Consider the following 20,315-nt stretch of genomic DNA (forward strand, 5'->3'; position numbering starts at 1 on the left):
ATCTAATTGAATTATTTCACCTACATACTAGGCAACGCCTGAAAATGTTATTTTTTCAATTTCTATACTTCTTCATGGACCAGGTAATTAATCAACAATATTTTGAGTTTGTCCAAATTTTTGTAGACAACGTAACTAAACATGTAACAATTAAATCTTAAAATAAAAAAGAAGAAAAAGTTTACAACGCGTATTTTCAATTTTCCAAAATTCTATCATTCAACATTTCAGGAACAAAATAAACACATTTTTTGGAATTGGGCATCCATTTATATCCAATTTCCCGTAGCGTCATGTTCCTCATTCAACGGGTGTTTAATAGTTTCCATTTACCTTTAATTTGTAATAGGAATCATCTGTTTTGTTTCAGCTCTCACAGCAGCCACCTCACTCCCCTCGAGAGTCGCTAATTGTCCATCGGACAGAAAAGTTTCTCTTGTAAGCGTTAACAGACGCACAAACTCTTCTAAGCCGCCTACGTAGAATGGTAGAAGCTGAACCCGGGCCGAAGTATCAGAACAGTAAGTCGCATTTCCTATATTTTAGTATTAAAGATTTCTCAACCCCCACACTGAACAGCCCTACACTCTAACTATTCCCTTTAACTCTTGTGTGGCTGTGCTGTAAGTGTAACGCGAGTCTACAAATGATACGAGTCTTGCTAATTATTTATTTATTTATTCATTCGAAATTACACCAGTTTAAATATTAATGAACTTTTTAGGCTATGCCCGTGTCAAGCCATAATAATTAACAATAAAAATACATGGTAAAATTAATTAGATTAAATTATAATGACATGTGACGCAATGGAATAACAATCTAGAAAAAAAGGATAAGTAATAAATAATAAAATTCTGAAGAATATAATGCAAAAAAGATAATCAGAAATAATTTTAAAAATATTAGTTATACAAGTTAAGATTCACACATAATCAAATATACAGAATAATGGTATCACTAAAATCAACAAAATAATAGTTAAATATAGTAGTATTAAAAAAAAAACAAAATAATAGTGTCATTGAAATATAGAGAAAAGGAATGTACTCGTATATATAAAAATATAATTGAAATGATAATTGAGATATGTTTTCTAGAAACTCACTCAACACTATGGTAAGAAATATAAAAAATAGAAGTAATAAATAATATGCCAAATATTAGTACATACAAAATAAAATAACACAAAAATATCAAAATATATAAAAGGCAAATAAAAGTAAAAATATGGAAGGAAAGCAGATTTGTAAATTTTTGCTAATTGCTAATCTCGAACTTTAAAAAAATTGACAACCTCGTCCCTATCGATGTGCAACCTTCAACAAAAAAATATATACGAGTATATTACGGATCTCCAAGCCATTCTCACCACTCAAACTTCTTTACTATACTTATGTACGAAGTCAACTCGAATTCGCTTCATTAGTATGGTCCCCTAAGTATAATGTGTATATTAATCAAATCGAGAACATTCAAAAGAAATTTATAAGGAGCCTGGAATATCGTTTTGGTTACATTGAAAATTATTACGGCGAATCTTTGATTAAATTTAATATGGAATCATTACAAAAAAAGGCGTTTTATGCATTGTGATTTAATTTTTCTTTTCAAAACTCTAAATAATATATTTAATTCGCTAGACCTTTTTACAAAATATTGGTTTCCGTTGTCCTCTTCGCTATACCAGATTAAATTCCTTTTTTTATATACAATCCCTACTGACCTTAGATTTAATAATACATGTAATAAGAAAAAAAAAATAGAAATCGGCTTGTTAATAAAGAGTTTTTATAATAATATTCTGTAGATAATGTGTTCAAATTTGATTTATATGTATATTATTTTTTTCATGACATATTTGTTTCTCTTATTTTATTTATTATTTTTTTGATTGAGCGGATTATACCTAACTACTGCCCCTTATTTTCACTGTAATTGTTTATATAAAGAGATTTTTTTTAAATAGGATTAATATTTAAATATGTTAAATTTACCAAAACATTTTTTTTAAATTGGGTTGTGGTCCCGTGGCTAGTGTCTCGGACTCACGGACCAAAGGTCCGTGGTTCGAATCCCACTCTACCCCAACTTGATTCCCATTTTCTAATAGTGAGTTATTTATAACTCGTTTAAAATGGCCGTCAAAATAAAATATTTGGGTAAATCATAAGAACGCAAATATTTCTTTTTTCATTAAAAAAAAAACACGCCACTGTGAGGTTTTTGTATTTGTTATGTTTATTTCTTTTTTATGTATCTTAATTGTATTGATGTGTACTTTTACGATTAAATAAATAAATAAAAAATATCAGCATATTTATATTTTTTTATTTGATTATAAGCCTTTAAAATGGAATGACAAGTAGACGAAAGTGATAATTTTCGACATCTTCTTTAGCGTTTGATCAAAGAAATATAGAATGGCGCTGATACTGCTATACATTTTTTATTTTTTTAAACTGGTTAAGTTTGATAGATTAAAAAAAAAAAGTTTTAAAATTACTGATCTTTCTCTTGGCCTGCTGTGATGTAAAAAAATACTAATTATTTACAAATGTTTGTAGGTAGGGCTGAATTCCACTCCCTAGAGAGTTATTATTCCTTTCTAGAAAATATTTTCCTGTCCACTCCGATAAATTTCAAAATTTATTGAGGACTACTTTTTTTTTCAGATTGTGATGTAAAGAAAGACGATAGAAGAGAGAACGGATCCAAAGACGTTGAGCTCTCGGGTAAGTTATCTATTAATGATTACTTTACTATAAATTTACTTATCTCTCAAACAGACTTTAATTTTATCTTCTTGAGAATTTTTCATTTATCTTTAATCCCAACATATCGTCACCCCATTTATATCTCGTCGTAAGGACGAAACTCCTGTTTTGAGAAAAACGCATTAAAAGTTTCAAACTGAAGTATTTTTTTTAAACTTTCAAAAATTAAACTGATAATAAATACGATAAATAAGCACAGAACAAACAATGCCATTTTATAATTTAAGAAAGAAAATAACTCTGTAGGGCAAAACTAAGCCAGATATTATAACGTAGGTTGGAGCACCTTATTTTATTTATTTTATTTTATTAACATAAACGGCAAATCTGCCTTTTACAAAAAATTATAATACCAACATATTTGGCTTAATATATATTTTGTTTAAACATAAATTTCCTTTTACCCAAGATTTATAAAAAAAAGAAACCTAAAAATTATACAAGATTTATTAAAAAAATATTAACCTAAAAAATTATACAACATATTCAGTAGAAAGTTTAAACAATTGAAGAATAAATGTAAAAAACAAATGAAATAATAAAACATTTTAAAGTAATATTACAAGAAAATCATAAGTACTGTTTCATACAGCTGGGCAAAGTGAACAAAAAATTGTATTTATTATGAAATGCATAAATAAATAAATATAATTACCTTTCACCATCTTTGAAAAAGTTCAAAAGGTTTGTTCCATAGGAACAATACCCTACACTAAATATATCAGATACGTAGGAATAACTATTGCCGAGTTCATGAAGTCTGTTTAATACGGATTTACAGGTATACACTGTCCGTGAATTGTTGCTACCAAACGGTGGCACCTGTCTAGTCATTCTTCTAGGCACCCTGAATTCAATGAGAGATAACAGTTCAGGGCAATCCCATATTGAATTTACAATTTATGGGCAAGTTTCAAGAAGTTAAGCAATGCAAGTAAGTCAAAAATAACGATTTAGACCTTACGACAAGATAGAACTGAGATGACGACATTTTTTTCTTAAAACCAATTGCTTACCGGTGCAGTTAATTAAACAAATAAAACGTGCTTCTTTATTTACAATTTTATAAAGAAGATGCTAATTTAACTAGCGAACAAACATATTATATTTTTAGTCTTTTCAGATCTCGTGCCCATTACTCTTTTATATTTTTTTTTATGGATTTGGGGCATATTTGATCAATCTCAAATTGTCAAATGAAAAGTTATTTCAATAGACCGCATACAATAACTGGCACATAATATAACATTTACGTTGCTATGAATGCGAGGTAGTTAAGCTTTTTTAATGTTTAAATTTCTGTAAAATAAGACATAACTGTATTTTAATTTTCGTGTTATTTGGACGCCCACTGACGTAAAACAAATAGACCCGTTATTGCTACCAACTGCATCTCACTGTGGAGACCAGTAAGAACTAGTTCTTCCAAAGAGTAAATATTTATATATCGACTTAGCAGGTTTCAATTGATTCTCCGTCACATTACTTATCGCATTTCATCATTCATATCTAAACGTATCAAGTTTTATTTATTATTAAACCCCATTTTTATTATGAGTAAGGTACATTAATTAATTAAGCGCAGTTCCCCAGTATTCATAGAACAAATAATTACTTCCAGGGGTGGTATTTTGGATCTTCTCTACCCCCTAGAGAGTGATAACTTCAAGATTTTTTTATTCAACGACACTTCGCTTCATATAATAGGCCACGCTGATAATTAAACGTCAAATGGTGTATAAAACTGCTTCAAAAGCGGAAATAAAACTATTACGATTAGGTACATTCAACCTAATTAGGTGTTCTGGGTAATTCTTAGGGTCGCAATAATAATCTAAATGAAAATTAACATGTTCGATTTCACGTGTTCATATTTTATGACGTTTAATCATCAGTGTAGCCATTTTGTGAAGCAAAGTCTCGTCACTTTAAAATAATAAAATTCTTCAATTTAATCACTGTTACTTTATTAATCAATTTATATAAGGGGATAGAGAAGATATATATTGCACCCCAGGCCCACATAAATGGACTGATATTGTAAGCATAATCAAGCCTGATATTCCCTCAGGTTTATTTAATTAAAATCAAACTTTGACAAAACTTTTTTAATTTTCCGATAGAAGAATTTTCTAGTCTTGCTCGTATGATACATTCATTAATACAATGAGGAAGTTCGGTGTGCCTTACAAAAAATCAAATCCCCCCCATCCTCTTATCCCGAGGACGAACTCTGCGTGGAAACTCGATTTCTTCTTTCTTTATCAGAGGCATCCAATAAAAGCATTTTTATTTTTTGGATCCCTAGCCATTGTGGTATTCCCGGTAACGAGAGGGTGGACGAGTTGGCAAAAGAGGCGGTCCATTCCGGGGATCCTGCGTATAGTAATTTCTTACCACTAGGTGATCTCCTCGTTATGACAAAGGAGAAGCAACTTCGCACATGGCAAGAATATTGGGTAGCCTCCTCCCAAGCCAAGGGAAGACACCTTTTTCAATTGAAACCAAATGTAACAGAAAAGCCTTGGTTCTCCAAAGTGATTCTGAACAAATTGGAGACATCTTCTATATGCAGAATGCGCATTGGCCATTGTTGTAATAGTTCTCATTTGTTTAGAATCCATGTCCGGGACTCTGCCATGTGTGAATGTCAGCTTAAGGGGAAGATCTAAATCATATTTTCTTTGGATGCCCCATAAATGATTTTTATCCTGAGTTCCTATCTGACCTCTCCAAAATCAGCGTCTTATTCCCTACTAATATTTTAACTCTTTTGTCCCCACCCAATAAACATATATTTAAAATTTTATGTAAATATGTAGCTATAAATGGTATTAAGTTGTAAATAAGTTATATATTATGTAAAGTGTATGTAATATTAAATACTAATATAGTAACTTGTATGTATAGTACTAACTATGTGTAAATAATTAAAAAAGTATATCTAATACCCGTATGCAGAGACAAACCTTAAGGTGAGGAAAGTACATTCTATTGTCTTCACCTTCGGATTATTCTTTGCATATGAGATTAGAATGTACATTCCTCACTTTTTCAGATAGTGCCTAAAATAAATGAAAACCTCATATTTTAGATGAAATTGCTTTATTGAAAATTTGAGCTGTTTTATTTTAGAGAGTTCTGATTACATTTCTAAAAAGGATTCCCTTATTTTACAAATATTAACGGAATTAAAATACTGTAATCGTTATTGGCCTAACTTATATTTATAATGTGTCTACTTTTATTTTTCTCGTATTTTATGCAAACAGAATATTGCATAATTATGCGTATTGAATAAAAAATATACATTTAAATGATTTTATTATCTGACATCGTTCGTGAAAAAAAAACATTTATATTTTTAATATAAAATAACAACGTCTATTGAGTCGTATTAACCGTCAGCGTTGAATATTATTTAAATTTTATATAAAGTTAACAACTATAGGAAAATAAATTATCAATTAAACAACAAAAGAAAAATTCGCCACTGAAGTGAGACACATTTTGAAACCTTCCTGATATCATTAAACCTTTTTATAATGTTTTTTTGTAAATTAAACCTTTACAAGATTCTCAATAAACAATTATTTTTTAAAAACAGATAATTAATAACATTTAATTATAGCGATCAAGCTCCAATCACGAGGCGAGCCATTTTTTTAATCATCATTCGAAAATAAATTGATCGCCCACAGACCTAGTTGCCAAATGAACCATAATTATTTCGATTTTGTTTTTCCGTTCACACGTACAAAAAATGGGCGGCAACGAAGTGCCAAACTAGCATTTTTTACTATTATTTGGCTAATTAAACTTTTTTTTAAGATTCATCTCCAGCAACAAAAACGTAGGAATATTATAAGAAGACCTTCAAAAATATCATAATACCTTTATTCATAAATCAGACGTAAACCGTTAATGGGCCAAAATTCTAACAAATATAAATTATTTAAAAGGCGAATACTGACATAGAATTTTTAAAAATGAATTACCTATTTTCCTTATGGGCCCATTCCAGTCTAGAAAACCATTTGTAACGATTATTAAAATTAGGTTACCACTTTTATCTGAATTCTCAAGATAGGTATTAGTTATAAATTAAAATTCTTGACACACCCCTTATTTATTTGAACAATTAGCACTTTCACCCTTAAACGGGCATTTTCAGACTAGATTAAAGTATTTTAAAATATAACTAATATGAAAATATAAGTTATTCCCTAATTACAGTGGGATTCCATCAATAAAAGGAAAATATCATGTTTTTTTTAATTTACATTTTTAAAGTAATAGGGTCAATGAAATACTGTCCAGTAAAAAAAAAAATTGCTACTTAGTAGCATAAAAAATATTATGAATTTGTAATTTTGAATTCCAGAAAAAACGGTCATTGCATTGACCACGCCCCTAATACGTCACGATACATGTTCATTTTCAACTTTGTTCCAAACCATTCAAGTTTTTTTAGAACATCGTCACGAATCTGACGTCACAACTATCAATGCCAAATAGTAACATATTTTTTTTAAATTTTATTTTTTCAAATTATATATGAAAACATTTCTCCACAATATCCATATTGATTTTGAAAATACAATTAATTATTCTAAAACCTTTTCATATATTTTTATCGGTATTCGTAGTACGTGATATTTCCCTATTTTCAGTAAATAACGATTTTTTTTAAATTTATTTAAAATATTGTAGGCACATTAGTTAAATACAAAGACACAGTTTATAGTTACACAACCAGGAATGACTGATGAAAATCCATGTTGAGTCGAGGCACTTACATTTACTTATTACGTTTATACATATCGTACCTGATACAAAAATTATGATTTTTGAAATATAATTTTAAGCCGAGTAACATTTGGTATCTACTAGTAAAACAGTAATACGCTCTTATTTTTTTGGATAAATGAAATGCAAAGCATTCGAGTTTGTTTGTGAAAATTCTTGAGGGAAATTTACTATGCAAAAACGACTTAACCGGTCACTGTTTTTTCAAATTTGAGTACCGCTCTTTTATTAATGCAATAAATAAAATATAAGTGTCCAAATTTATTGCAACATAGAGGGAAACAATTTTTGAGAAGAGACTACGGAAGTCTTGACATTTACAGGGCTTATGACTTGTCATTTATTTGATTTATTTATTCATTTTTATACAAATACATACATATTACAAAAAATATTATAATAACGTATCCCAAACACAAGAGGCCAAGGGCCCTGTGTTGAGTTGGGATACAACATAATGGAAAGTGGAAGCACGTACATAATAATTAAATAATAGCAAAAATTAAAATAAAATATTATTATATAAACATACATTTGATATATAATATATTTCAAAGGGCGTCTGGACAACACGCTTAGTAGTATATAAATCTATGCAATATCTCGCAGCAGTCTCCTGCAATGGTCTCTTCCCTTAGAAAAGACTTGTACACTTCTCCCGAAAATGGCTTTCGTTTTGGCTGGTTTAAGTGGCCACTTAACACACTGCGTAACATTCACCAGTTTGAGTATGTTTATAAATCCACATTTCCTCAACTCTTCCATCTGTTGACTTTTGTGAAGTGAAAGGGCTGATATCTTAATTGGCGTGGTGATATTCTTCTGGCTGAATTATTTTACCTGCTGAGAAAATGGGAATGTTTGAACATAGGCAGAATGGTGAATGTCACAAAGTGTGTAAAGTGGCCACTTAAACCAGACAATCACAGATCATAAGCCCCGTAAATGAGTTCCATATTCCCTTTTTTAAAATGTTTTCCCTCTCTGTTGCAAAAAAATTAGATCTTAATATCTATATAGGGAGGGAAATCCAGGCTGCCCTCAAACATTTGGACACACTCCATACATTGTTGAAAATATAATTAATATTTTCCTTTATTAATATTTCAGGCGTTGTTGCAACGCTCAAGGAGCCGACCAAAGATCCTGAAAAGGGTGGAAACAGCGAAAAAGCTGATTTCGAGAGAGCGATAGAGTTAGCCGGTAAGTACTTTTTTTCTATTCATGTACTGAAGAAATCTAAATGAATATCAAAATAAACATCTCCTAGTGATAACATTTGTAGGATTAGATTGTTGAGGGTTAATGGAGCTCCTACCCCAGTTAGGGATTGACAGAAGACACGAGGTTGCTGTTTAATGCATATTTATTACATGGCTAATAAATAATGAATTGTGTCACGCGAGTGTTACAGCGATGATGAGTTGAAGTAACTGCACTTGAATTGCGTGCTGGAAGTGAGTGACTGATGAAGAAGATGACTTTTAAAAACTAGGGAGGTATGAAGTAATGCACACGTGCTTGTAGAACACGGACAAAAAGAAATAGCAGGATCGAGCAGAAAGTACATTAAAGTACAATTCTTAAGCTTTAAATTCATATATTCATTTTTAACATAGTCACCGTTGAGCCTAACACGTGTTTCCTAACTTTTAGCAAGTTTTTCGTTCAGTCGCTGAAAAATTCTTCTGGCTTTTCTTGAACCCAGGAATTGATAGCTGCCTTCACCTCACCATCCGAGGTGTAATGATTACCCTCGAAATCTCTCTTGAGGAGAAATAAAAAGCGCAAGGCGCAAGATCGGGGAAGTAAGGAAGGTGTGGAGTTGGTTAAAACTTCAGGTTTCGCAAGCCTCTTCAGTTGCGCGCAAGGTGTGTGGACGAGCGTTCCCGGCTCGCAACCATGAAATTTTAGTACCCATTGATTTGCAGTAGACCTGTCAACCGCATCGTCACAATAAACAGCCTTTAAACAACAAAAAACTTCAGTAGAAGTCACTTTTTGAGCAGCTAAAAATTCGATAACAGCACACTGTTTGCGTTGACATTTCCCCATACTTTTGCTCCTCAAAATACACTGGATGAACGCAATGCCTTCAAACCTGCGCATGCGTATAGAGGGGGAATGTTACTTCCACATGCCACCTGGCGCGCTTCTGAAAGTCATTTCACGCGCCTTTAACAACCATGTGTGCATTAGTTTTCAGCCGACCCTCGTATATTGTATTACAAGAAGGAAAAACTCGGCTGTCGCTGATTGTTAAAAATAATTCAGTTATGTGTGCGTGAGAAGGTTTTCAAATAAAATTTTCTAGTGTGCCTACTAACGCAAATGAAATTTGTATGTTAACTTGGTTCAATGCCATAGGGTTATTAAACATTCGAACTCATCTGTATCACATGTATCTTCTGAATAGTTGACATTTTTGGTTAATTAGAATAGCGTATTTTTTTCTGGTTGTAACTTGTAAGATACATAACTAGTTGATTTGTCTGTTCCAGGGTATGGCAAGTTCCACTACCTCCTGCTAGCAGTATGCGGTCTCGTGAGCACCTCGGAGGAGATGGACGTCATCTCGATGTCCTTCATCCTCCCATCAGCTCAATGCGACCTTAACCTCACAACACACACCAAAGTAAGTCCACACTTCCAGCATCCTAGCAAAGGTGTTCTTAAAATAAATGTAGGCGGTTACTTTGTAATTGGTACTTATCGCTTATGCTTCGTCACTCGCTAAATGGACAATAAATTGACTAACATAAACAAATATTTGATTAATCTCATACTCTACTAATTTTATTCTAATATGCCTTAGTCAAATTTCTATTTTTTAAATCTTTTTACTCAATCAGCAGAGTATCTGTATAATAAGCTCTGTTACGTGTTAATAGTAGGTACCTTTATAATCTTATCATACTTTCTAAATCGAAGCGTTTGGTTGTTCATATGCCAGCAGTTCAACATACGAAAATCATCTCCCGTCAAAAAAAGATATGGAAAACTGACCATAGAATGTCCTAGGGAGTCCGTGATGATATTTATTTCGGTGAGCACTTCACTGGGGTGATTGGTATCATTTGGGTTGAATCAGCACACTGCAACGATAAAGATCTTCAAGAAGAAGAAGTCTGTCTTGAAAAACACAAGTCGGCGCGCGAGCCAAAAAAACTATTGGATTTGTTCCGACGTTTCCGCTACCATTGCAGGAGCCATCTTCAGGATAAACTAAGTGTTTTGTAGAAAAAAGTACTACAACAGCACTAAGTACATACTACAAAAATGAATTGAAATGTGCCTACTGCCGACTGCGACACGGTACAAATTACTAGTATTCAAACACATACTTTTTTCTACGAAACACTCCGTAGCCGTATGGTAGCCGAAACGTCGGAACAAATCCAACACACACGGTATCATCCGAAAATGAAACTCATTTATTCACTGTATGAAGTGGTCCATTAAATAAATACATATTTTTCTAAAACGAAATAAAACTCTTTTGTTACACTGTTTTGTTACATCTGACCCTAGTAATTTGAATAATTTCTACTCATTTAATTTAAGAGACCGTATCACGAGTTTGTATTTGTTTCTAGGGATGGCTGAACTCGATAATTTTCATCGGTATGATGGTGGGGGCGTATTGCTGGGGCTCGGTGGCGGACTCTCTCGGCCGCAAGCGAGTGCTCATCGCCATCTCCATCATGAACGCCATATGTATTGTGGCTTCCTCCTTCTCGCAGAACTACGCACTCTTCATGTTCTTCCGCTTCCTTAACGGAGCTGCGTAAGCCCAAACCTTTCTAAATATAAATTTAGTTTGCGACGTGACTGAGACTGACATGACAAGAAACCGAGATCGCTACTTGTCTTAAGCTTTATGTAGTGTTCGGTTCTTGTCACTCAACAAATGGACAGTAAACGAACATTTAGATATTCTCCATTTTCCTTCCAGCCTCGGTGGTTCCGGTCCTGTGATCTGGTCCTACTTTGCCGAGTTCCAGCCCAAGTCCAAGAGAGGATCCATGTTGAGTTTCATGGCCGCTTTCTGGACTTTGGGAAATCTCTTCGTTGCTGGACTCGCCTGGGTTATCATTCCATCAGGTTAGCTACCATTAAGTCAAACTTCAAATTGATTTATTGTATCATTAATTAGTTCATTTTAAGATCAATGACCCTATTTTTTTTTCTTCTTACGTTTTATTTGCAAAACATCTCCGGGTTACGTAGACTTAAGACCCAGTTTTAAACAATGCTAGGAAAGATAATAATGTATTAAAGGAGAAAGGAAGGAAGGCTGATCTGGGGTTACTCCGTGTGCATCTGCTTACGAAATGATTTTTTTTAAGACAGAGTAAAAAAAAAACGTATTATTATGTTCTTTTTCATTATTATTACTATATTTTATTTTTTTACAAGTGCAATTATACGGAGTGGCTTTTCACGAGTATACTTTTTTTCTATTTTTTTGCATTGTATTTACTTATATAATATATAGAAAACTTTAATTGTACTATAATTTTGGTTTATTTCTAAATATTGTATTATTTGTTACAATGGTTGTTGTTTTCTTTTAATGAATAAATAAATTACAGTTTTTTAATTCATATTTTTTTTTTTTATCAATTCAAAATATTCCTTTTTTAGAATATTTGCGTTCTCATACAAAAAAAAAAGCTTTCTGGGAGCTTATTATTATATTGTTGTCTTAGAGTATATAGTATATACTCTAAGATTGTTATTGAGTATTCCTCGAGTCGGTCTCGTGGTGTAATGATCAGCGCGTTTTTCCTACCATGCAAGAGGTCTCGGGTTTGATTCCCGAAATGGTTGATATGAAATATTTATTTTAAATGGTGTTTTCACAATAGAATATTTCATAGTCCCTGGACTGGTACCTGAAGCGTAAGTCTGATCATCTTACCTTCATGTAACAAAAATGATTAAGATACGCTGCGATTGGTGCACCAATGCATAGGAGCAGAAAAAAAAAGATGATGATGATGATTATTTCTTTTATTTTGTGTCTAGAATTTCAAAAAAGACCTTTTTTATTACTTACTTTACTATCCAAATTACACATTTTATGAGAAAATTATTAATTATGAAATGACACGCTTAAATTATTATTGCAGAGATCGGGTATGAATCTGAGACCTTCCAGTACAATTCGTGGCGTATCTTCTTACTGATCTGCGCCCTGCCTTCCTTCCTCGTGGCTGCCTTACTCATGTTACTGCCGGAGAGTCCCAAGTTCTTGCTGTCCCGGGGAAGGCACGATGAAGCCCTGGAAATTTTCAGGTAAAATTACAACATGACTAAATTGTATGTTTGTTTCTGTACTAACTTAAGTTATTTTGCTCATTTTAAGGGGACCAGAAAGGTAAGAAATTTTGAAAAAATCTATATTTAGTTTTTAACATAATCGGTTAATGCAACACAGACGTGTTTTGTGATTAGTTATGACAAGGCCACGATATTCTATTTTCTTCTTTTTCTTTTTGTGGCAATTTTTACCTAACTACTAGGGTGTTCTTATTCTGGCCAGTTTTTGTGTTTTTTTTACACATTTACGTTTTTTTATGTAAGCAAGTTACGTATACAAGTTAGTATGTCAGTATCTATAGGTAATATTATACTATGTACAAAATATTTACAGCTTTTTTTAAATTACAAGATGTTAAATTTACCATTAGACATTATATTTTAGTACTAAAATCAATTTTAAGTGTTACCATAAAAGAAAAGTCATAACACCAGAGCCGCGATTACGAACGGCTATCTTCATCGGTATAATACTGAGACGATATAAACTAATATCGATATTTATGTACGAAAGTGTGTATATTCGTATGAAAACTCAGAGTGTCTTCGTCGGTAACCGGTAATTGAACATGTTTAGAAAAAAAGTTGTAAACATATTATATTTTTCATCCAAAAACTTAATTTTATTTTGTAGATAAAATTGAAGATAAATTTTAACTTCTCATCAGAATACGTACCCTGCGCTCACAATAGGGAAATATCACGTTTTTATATTTTTTATGTAATAGAGGCCGGGCCTATGAAATACTATAAAGTTTAAAAAAAAATTACTGCTTATTAGTAGCATAAAAAATATTTTTTAATTTATAATTTGGAATTCCCGCGCAAAAGGGCGGCGATGATTGCATTGGCCACGCCCCTAATACGTCACGATTTATGTTCATTTTCAAATGTGTTCCAAACCATTCAAGTTTTTTTCGAACATCGTCACAAATCTCGACATCACAACTATCAATGTCAAACATGTCGCGTTTTTTTAGAGGCATATTTTTTTATGATTTCTTTTTTAATGTTATGTATGAAAACATTTCTCCAAACTATCCATAATGATTTTGAAAACACAAGTAATTTTTCTAAATTTATATATTTATTCATAGTATGTGATATTTCCCTATCATTTTCACTCTTTTTAGACAAACTATAACTGCATTCAAAACGAGAGCCAATTGTCGTCCATAAATTTGTTTTATTAGTAATCTGTAAATAAATCTTCCAGAGGAATCTACCGCACCAATACCGGCAAGGACAGGGAGTCGTACCCAGTGAAACAGCTCATCATGGATGAAGTGTACCGAGTGGAGCTGGAGATGAAGGAACCGATCAAGGGGAAGTACAAGAACATGATGGTCGACATTATGGATAACAGTAAACAGCTGTTCGTCTCGCCGATCTTGAGATTTACGTGCATCTCCATCACCATTAACTTCACCTTCCACATTGGGTAATAATCATTGATATATACTCGTATTTATATATGTATACACTAGATGCCGAACAAAGCACCCGTTTTGTGTTCCATTCAACTAAACTTGTCAGTATGTAAAGCAACGTAAAAAGGCCTGACATACAGCTTTAAAATTCACAGTAAACTGGCATAGACAGTGTAGTCTTTTACTCTACTACCTACGTGTTTTGCACAGCAATGTTGACGCGGTAACGCTCGTCTTTCAGAACATAATTTTAAACTATCGTTCTATGAAGCATAATCTCTATTTAATTATGCCTCAGTGGTATGATTAATCAATAAAATATATTTTTATAAATGCAATATTCTTCAGTTAAATACTGCTGATAAAGAAACGTTTTTAGAGAATTTAAATAAAGATACTTTTATTGTTAAATTAGTTTAGAAAAAATAACTTCAGCTGTCAAATTAAGCAACCGTAAACTAACAGGAAAAATAGATATACCTACATATATTTTTTTCTTATAAATAAAAGAAAGATTTTTTATCTTATGTTCTAAATAAGTTAAAATTGAATGTCCCCCATCGATTGATTCAATTCAAATATTCATAAAACTATATCTTGTAAAAAAATTACCTGCTGTGCAAATAAAAATCAATAAATGTATAATGTTTTCTTTTTTGCCCAAGGCGTTAAAACATCTATTTCTGCCTCTGGGTCTGCTTGTCTGTTTTGAATAAGAAAAGATCACAAAGTCACCAAAATGAGACCCCCGACTCCAAGGGGCCTAGGGACCCTGGATCTCTTAATGCAGCCCTGCTTGTCCTCACTGCAGCTAATAAACTATTTGTCAATTTCCAGTTACTACGGCTTGATGATGTGGTTCCCCGAGATGTTTAACCGCTTCGACGAGTACTCCCGCAGTCATCCCGGAGTAGACGCCGACATCTGTCAGGTCACCACGTACGTAGTGACCCATGGCTCCCACAGCGAGATCGGAGTCTGCACTGACGAGATTCAGTCCTCTGTGTTCATGGAGTCCCTGATCACAGTCGCCGCGGCTATACCCAGCAACATCTTCGCCGTCATCGGCATGGACAGGCTTGGAAGAAAATTCTTCTTATGTAAAAAACCTTCATTACTTTTTATAAATAATTTTGGATTATAGTCCTTAAAATATAGCTTGATTAAAAGGACAGCTGTCAAACTGTGTCGCAAGTTATGGGAAATTATTGATCGCTGATCATGTACCGATCAAATCGATTTTACCAGTTTTTTCGTGCAAACATGAGACTCAGTTTCCGGAAATTGATATAAAAACGCAAAAACAAGCCTAGTATAGTGTGTTTGTTAAGACAATTATTTACTAAAAAAAAAGACATTAAGTACCGCGAAACCGTCCAATTTTGCCCTGGATGGATATTTTGCCCAAACAGTCTAATCTATGGTCAACCTTTAATAAAACATATTTCCATTTGATTTCGGTAAATTTGGTAGAATAGATTAGACTGTTTGGGCAAAATATCTATCCAGGGCAAATTTGTATGGATGTTTTCGATTGTACGGTTTCGCGGTACTTTTTTCATGAATAACAACAAATGAATTATTTTTTAATCGATCGATTTACGTTGATAAATTTATCTCATCTCTAACATTTTTGCAAAATGACGTAACCTTGTAAGAACGTCGTTAATAATTAGGTTTATTTTAGTTTTAAAGCTGATTTTATATAATAAGGTATGTTGATTTATATGCCAAGCATTGTATTAAAAAAAAAAAAAACACCCCAGATACGAATGATTTTTCGTATGTAAATCACTCCTTAGACTTAACTACAAAATTATTTCCTCACTTTTGTTGACAACTGTCATTCTAATCAAGCTATATTTTAAGGACTATAGTAAAGCTAGGTACTTCTTTGTTCTTGTCTTTAGGACTGCTCTTTATATTTTCACCGATTCAAATAAGTAAAATAACAGATTTATCATATTTTCTGTGTCCAGGCGGATGAAAATTACAGTGTATTTGAAATAACTCTGGTCTAAAACTTTCGACTCTATGGCTATTCTCAGTTAAAAATCCTGGGAAAAATTAATCCAGTGAAGTTAGAAAAGAATGTCCGCCTCGTAATGTAGTGGTTGGTAAGTTCGCCAGCCATGCTTGAGGTTCCGGGTTCGCTTCCTAGCAGAATAGATGTGAAATATTGATTTTAAAAATGGTTCTTCACTGCAATATTTTGTCAGTTCTGGACAGGCACCCCAATATTGCATAGTTCCTGAAGCATCATACTCACCTTACATATGCAACAAAAATGATGAAGATATGCTGCAATGCGGAAATTAAGGGGTTTTAAAAAAATTATATTTGTTAATAGACATAAAAAAAAAAAAATATTTTAATGTGTCATGTTAGTATCGCTATGATTTTTTTAAGTTTTTTTAAATTTTGAAATTATTCCGCCGGTGATTTGTCCTGCCATTTAAAAAGTGAGCCCCATACACATAAAAACACGCGAAACATAGCTTCCCGGAAATTGAAAATATATCAAAACACATAATTGGTTGGCTATTCTAAAGAAATGTTCACTAGAACTTGTGACGTTTTTAAGAATTTCATTTTTATTCAAAAGTATTTTTACAATTTTTTTGGTGCGGTTTTGCTCTAATTTTTACCGCATTCAAGAAACCATTTTTTATAACCGATTTCCCGTAGTGCTGAACTTCCTCAATAGAGCACCAATGCAGTGCCCTATGCATCACTGGGTGCGGATAAGGAAATTATCAAGATGATGATGATGATGAACCAACATTTAAATACAGTAGGAGAATTCTACGACATTTAAAACAGATTATCTTTCGAAGCCTTTTACGTACATAACATGGAAATAGTTATGTAGCTTGAATATAAAGAAATTGTCAATGTTTGTACTAAGTGCTAATAATTTGTGTTTTTCAGTGTTCTCGACCCTTTCTGCTGGCCTTTGTTCAGCTGGAATGTTCTTCGTGTACAACAAACAGAACAACCTGATAGTCAGCGCCGTGTTCAGCTCCGTCATCTCCTGCGGTAACGCTGCCCTTGACTGCCTTATCACAGAAGTCTTCCCAACCAACTTAAGGTAACATATTCTAGACATTGTTGGAAACAAATATTTTATTCGATTCCTTTTTGGTTCGCAATAACTTGTAGTGATTTGCTGTAATCTATTACTTGAATTGAGTCTCTTGACATGTTCTGCAATAAAAAAACAATGCCTTTATTTTCATAGATCTGAATATTTAACATATTTTAGAATATATTTTATTGTATTCTTTATGAATTATTGAGGGTGTTGGTGTTCTTTTACTTTCATTTATGGTCAGAGATTATTACTTATGGTTACATTTTAAAAACTACAGTGCTGAAATAGAACATCATGATAGTAAGAACCAATATAAAAATTCCTTATAATGCCAATTTTTACCGTTAGGTTCTTTTTTAACATAATATTGTCAGTATATGGTTGCATTTAAAAAACAGCAGTTCTTAAGTAGAATTTCATGACTTTATCAGAAACAAACCACTTATATTTCATTATTGCCAACATAAAAATCCATTGTTTTTCGGATTTTCAATGTTTGGTACCCTTTTTTGACAGACTTTTGAAAATATTAATGTTTTTTTGTAGATATTTCTTGATAAAATTACAAAGTTAATGATTTCGATAAAAATATCAATAAAATTCCTCGATTAAGATTTACTTTGTTTAATTTTGACTAACGATCTCTCTTAGCTAAGTAAGCATCTTCATGTCCACTACTAATGATGCTTACTTAGGCAAAAGTGCTCCTTGGTCAAAATTAAGCAAAGTAAAACATGACCAAAGAACTTTATTTATTTTTTAATAACATCATTAAGACTGTTTATATGTAATTATGCTATATACCCATTTTTATTAATCTATCACTACGTTAAAAATATAACTTTAATTTTACAGAGCTACTGGTGTTGCCATATCTATGGTCGCCGCCAGGTTGGGTGGTATTGTGGGAAACGTAGTCATCGCGACCCTTCTGGACACATACTGTCCAGCGCCAACGTTCATCGTAGCCTTGTTATTAGCCGGAGGTGGTCTCATGTGTCTCTTCCTTCCAAACACAACAAGGGAGCCCCTGTCTTAATGAATGTCGACCCAACCTATCGGGTTCAGCCATCAATCGATAAACTCGACAGCTAACGCTGACGAAAAAAGGCACTAATTATGCAAATTAAAAAAGTGCAAAAAAATTGAAAAATTCACAAAATATAAAAAAAATACGTATGTTTAAGAAACACTCTTAATGTATTTGAAATTGCCATACTACATCAAATCATCTTAAACATCCCCATTACCAAATAAAATACAAGTTTCTAATACCCAAAAGAATTTGAATGAATTTTATAATGTTCTTAATCATTCCTTATAGGTTATAGGGTACCCGGTGTTCTCATATATCATTCCAAATCTAGTTGTAAATTTCTGTTACACTTTTAGATCAATTGAATTGATCTTTTTATATATTGACGTAAATTTTAACTTTTGAAATTTCAACAAACCCCTGGACACATTCAAGAAAAATAAATTAAGAGTGTTATATTTTATTGTTGTTTCAGAATAATCATTATCTTGGTTAGTCAAGTCATTATCACCGTTAAATTATGTATTCATGAATTTCAGCCTTATTATTTGTTAATACTTTTTGTTTGCACATGTTTTTATTCATCTATATTATCAGATATATTTTTGTTCACTGAAAAACCTCAGTAATAATAGTATTAACTTATGTTAAGAACTGAAAAGTAGACCAATAATGTAGATAGTTAGATATAATTATATAGAATACATATTTTTTATGAGACAGAGTGAGATTATCGAATTTTATTATTAAATGTGAACAAATCTACAATATTTGTGGATACTTTCCTGTACAAAATGTTGTTTAAGAAAAGATTGTCGGATGGAATCTGTGGTACTAATATTATGAAACTCCCTAAACATATTACTTTTCCTATTATCACTTCATTCATAATCTGTTTCCTAGACTTTTCTTCAACTTTTCACCCATTTCATGTCTGTAATTATTCGATAATAAAACGCCTTTAACTTGCCTTTCATCGAAATTTGTAGTAGTTTTTTTGTTTCATTTTAACATTGTGTCATGCTATAAATTAATGATATGGACACATATTTATTTTCAATTTTCAACAATGAGATTTATATTCTAAAAATGCATTACCTTTATTTCAATTGTAAATTAATGTGTAAAAACAAAAGTGGATCAAATGCTTTTATTGTATAAAATATTATCAAACATCTCTTTGATCACTATGATTTGATGCTTGGCGGATTTTTACACCACGCAATTAAATCTAAACTACGAATCAACTTTTAATCTCTTTGATTTTTGGTCTATGACTAAAACCTCCATGTTCATATCATGGTAAAAACATATTTCCATCAAGAAGTATTCCTTCTGATGATTCTTAAACCAAGAATACTTTCTTTAGATTCTTATCCCAACTTTAACATACATCTTATCGTGTTACTAAAATCTTAGAGATACAATAATTGCAAAGTGATTTGTATCCATACTTAAAATGAATATATTATCCTGTTTAATTTATAATGTTATATAAGTACACTTTATACAAATAAATTAATTATTTTTCATCAGAAAATCATGTTTTATTAATATTCATAATATAGGAAACGCATTTCCCCTAGGAGGAAAAGCCTCATACAAAGAATTGTGTGGCTGTATAATCTCAGTAAGGCGCTCGTATTTTGACTGCGCGGTGCAATAGGTATCGGCAGCCCGTAGGTATGAAGATTTCTTCAAAATACTGTCAGCTGACAGTTGCGACTAGCGGGTTGTAAATCTGCTTCTGGATTCGCCAGAGTCCAGGAAAGTTCCAGTGAAGATTTGAAGGCAAAGTGCAGAGTAATCGGATAGAATAGAGTTAAACGAGTGTTTTTTTCAAT

At 32.2% G+C, this 20,315-nt stretch overlaps 1 protein-coding gene across 1 annotated transcript; it reads left to right on the top strand.

The window, feature by feature from the left end:
* The first annotated feature begins 346 nt into the window (after window positions 1–346).
* On the top strand, window positions 347–18,915 carry LOC148276269 (synaptic vesicle glycoprotein 2B-like). Its single transcript, XM_088234510.1, has 11 exons — window positions 347–521; window positions 2,676–2,735; window positions 8,697–8,789; window positions 10,088–10,221; window positions 11,183–11,373; window positions 11,542–11,690; window positions 12,722–12,887; window positions 14,128–14,352; window positions 15,179–15,441; window positions 17,273–17,432; window positions 18,291–18,915. Exons 1-11 carry the CDS (start codon window positions 485–487, stop codon window positions 18,472–18,474), a joined length of 1,662 nt encoding a protein of 553 aa, XP_088090636.1. The 5' UTR covers window positions 347–484; the 3' UTR covers window positions 18,475–18,915.
* Window positions 18,916–20,315: the final 1,400 nt, after the last annotated feature.

The sequence above is a fragment of the Micrasema longulum genome, unplaced genomic scaffold (assembly GCF_059751315.1).
Source record: "Micrasema longulum isolate JH-2025_06_02 unplaced genomic scaffold, ASM5975131v1 h1tg001250l, whole genome shotgun sequence".
In the NCBI taxonomy this organism is placed as follows: Eukaryota; Metazoa; Arthropoda; class Insecta; order Trichoptera; family Brachycentridae; genus Micrasema; species Micrasema longulum.

Bases quoted from the DNA above. Each gene is read 5' to 3' on its own strand.
- LOC148276269 (XM_088234510.1), top strand. From the start codon at position 485: ATGGTAGAAGCTGAACCCGGGCCGAAGTATCAGAACA. The intron at 8,790-10,087 runs GTAAGTACTTTT...TGTCTGTTCCAG, and splicing joins GAGAGCGATAGAGTTAGCCG to GGTATGGCAAGTTCCACTAC. The intron at 12,888-14,127 runs GTAAAATTACAA...TAAATCTTCCAG, and splicing joins GAAGCCCTGGAAATTTTCAG to AGGAATCTACCGCACCAATA.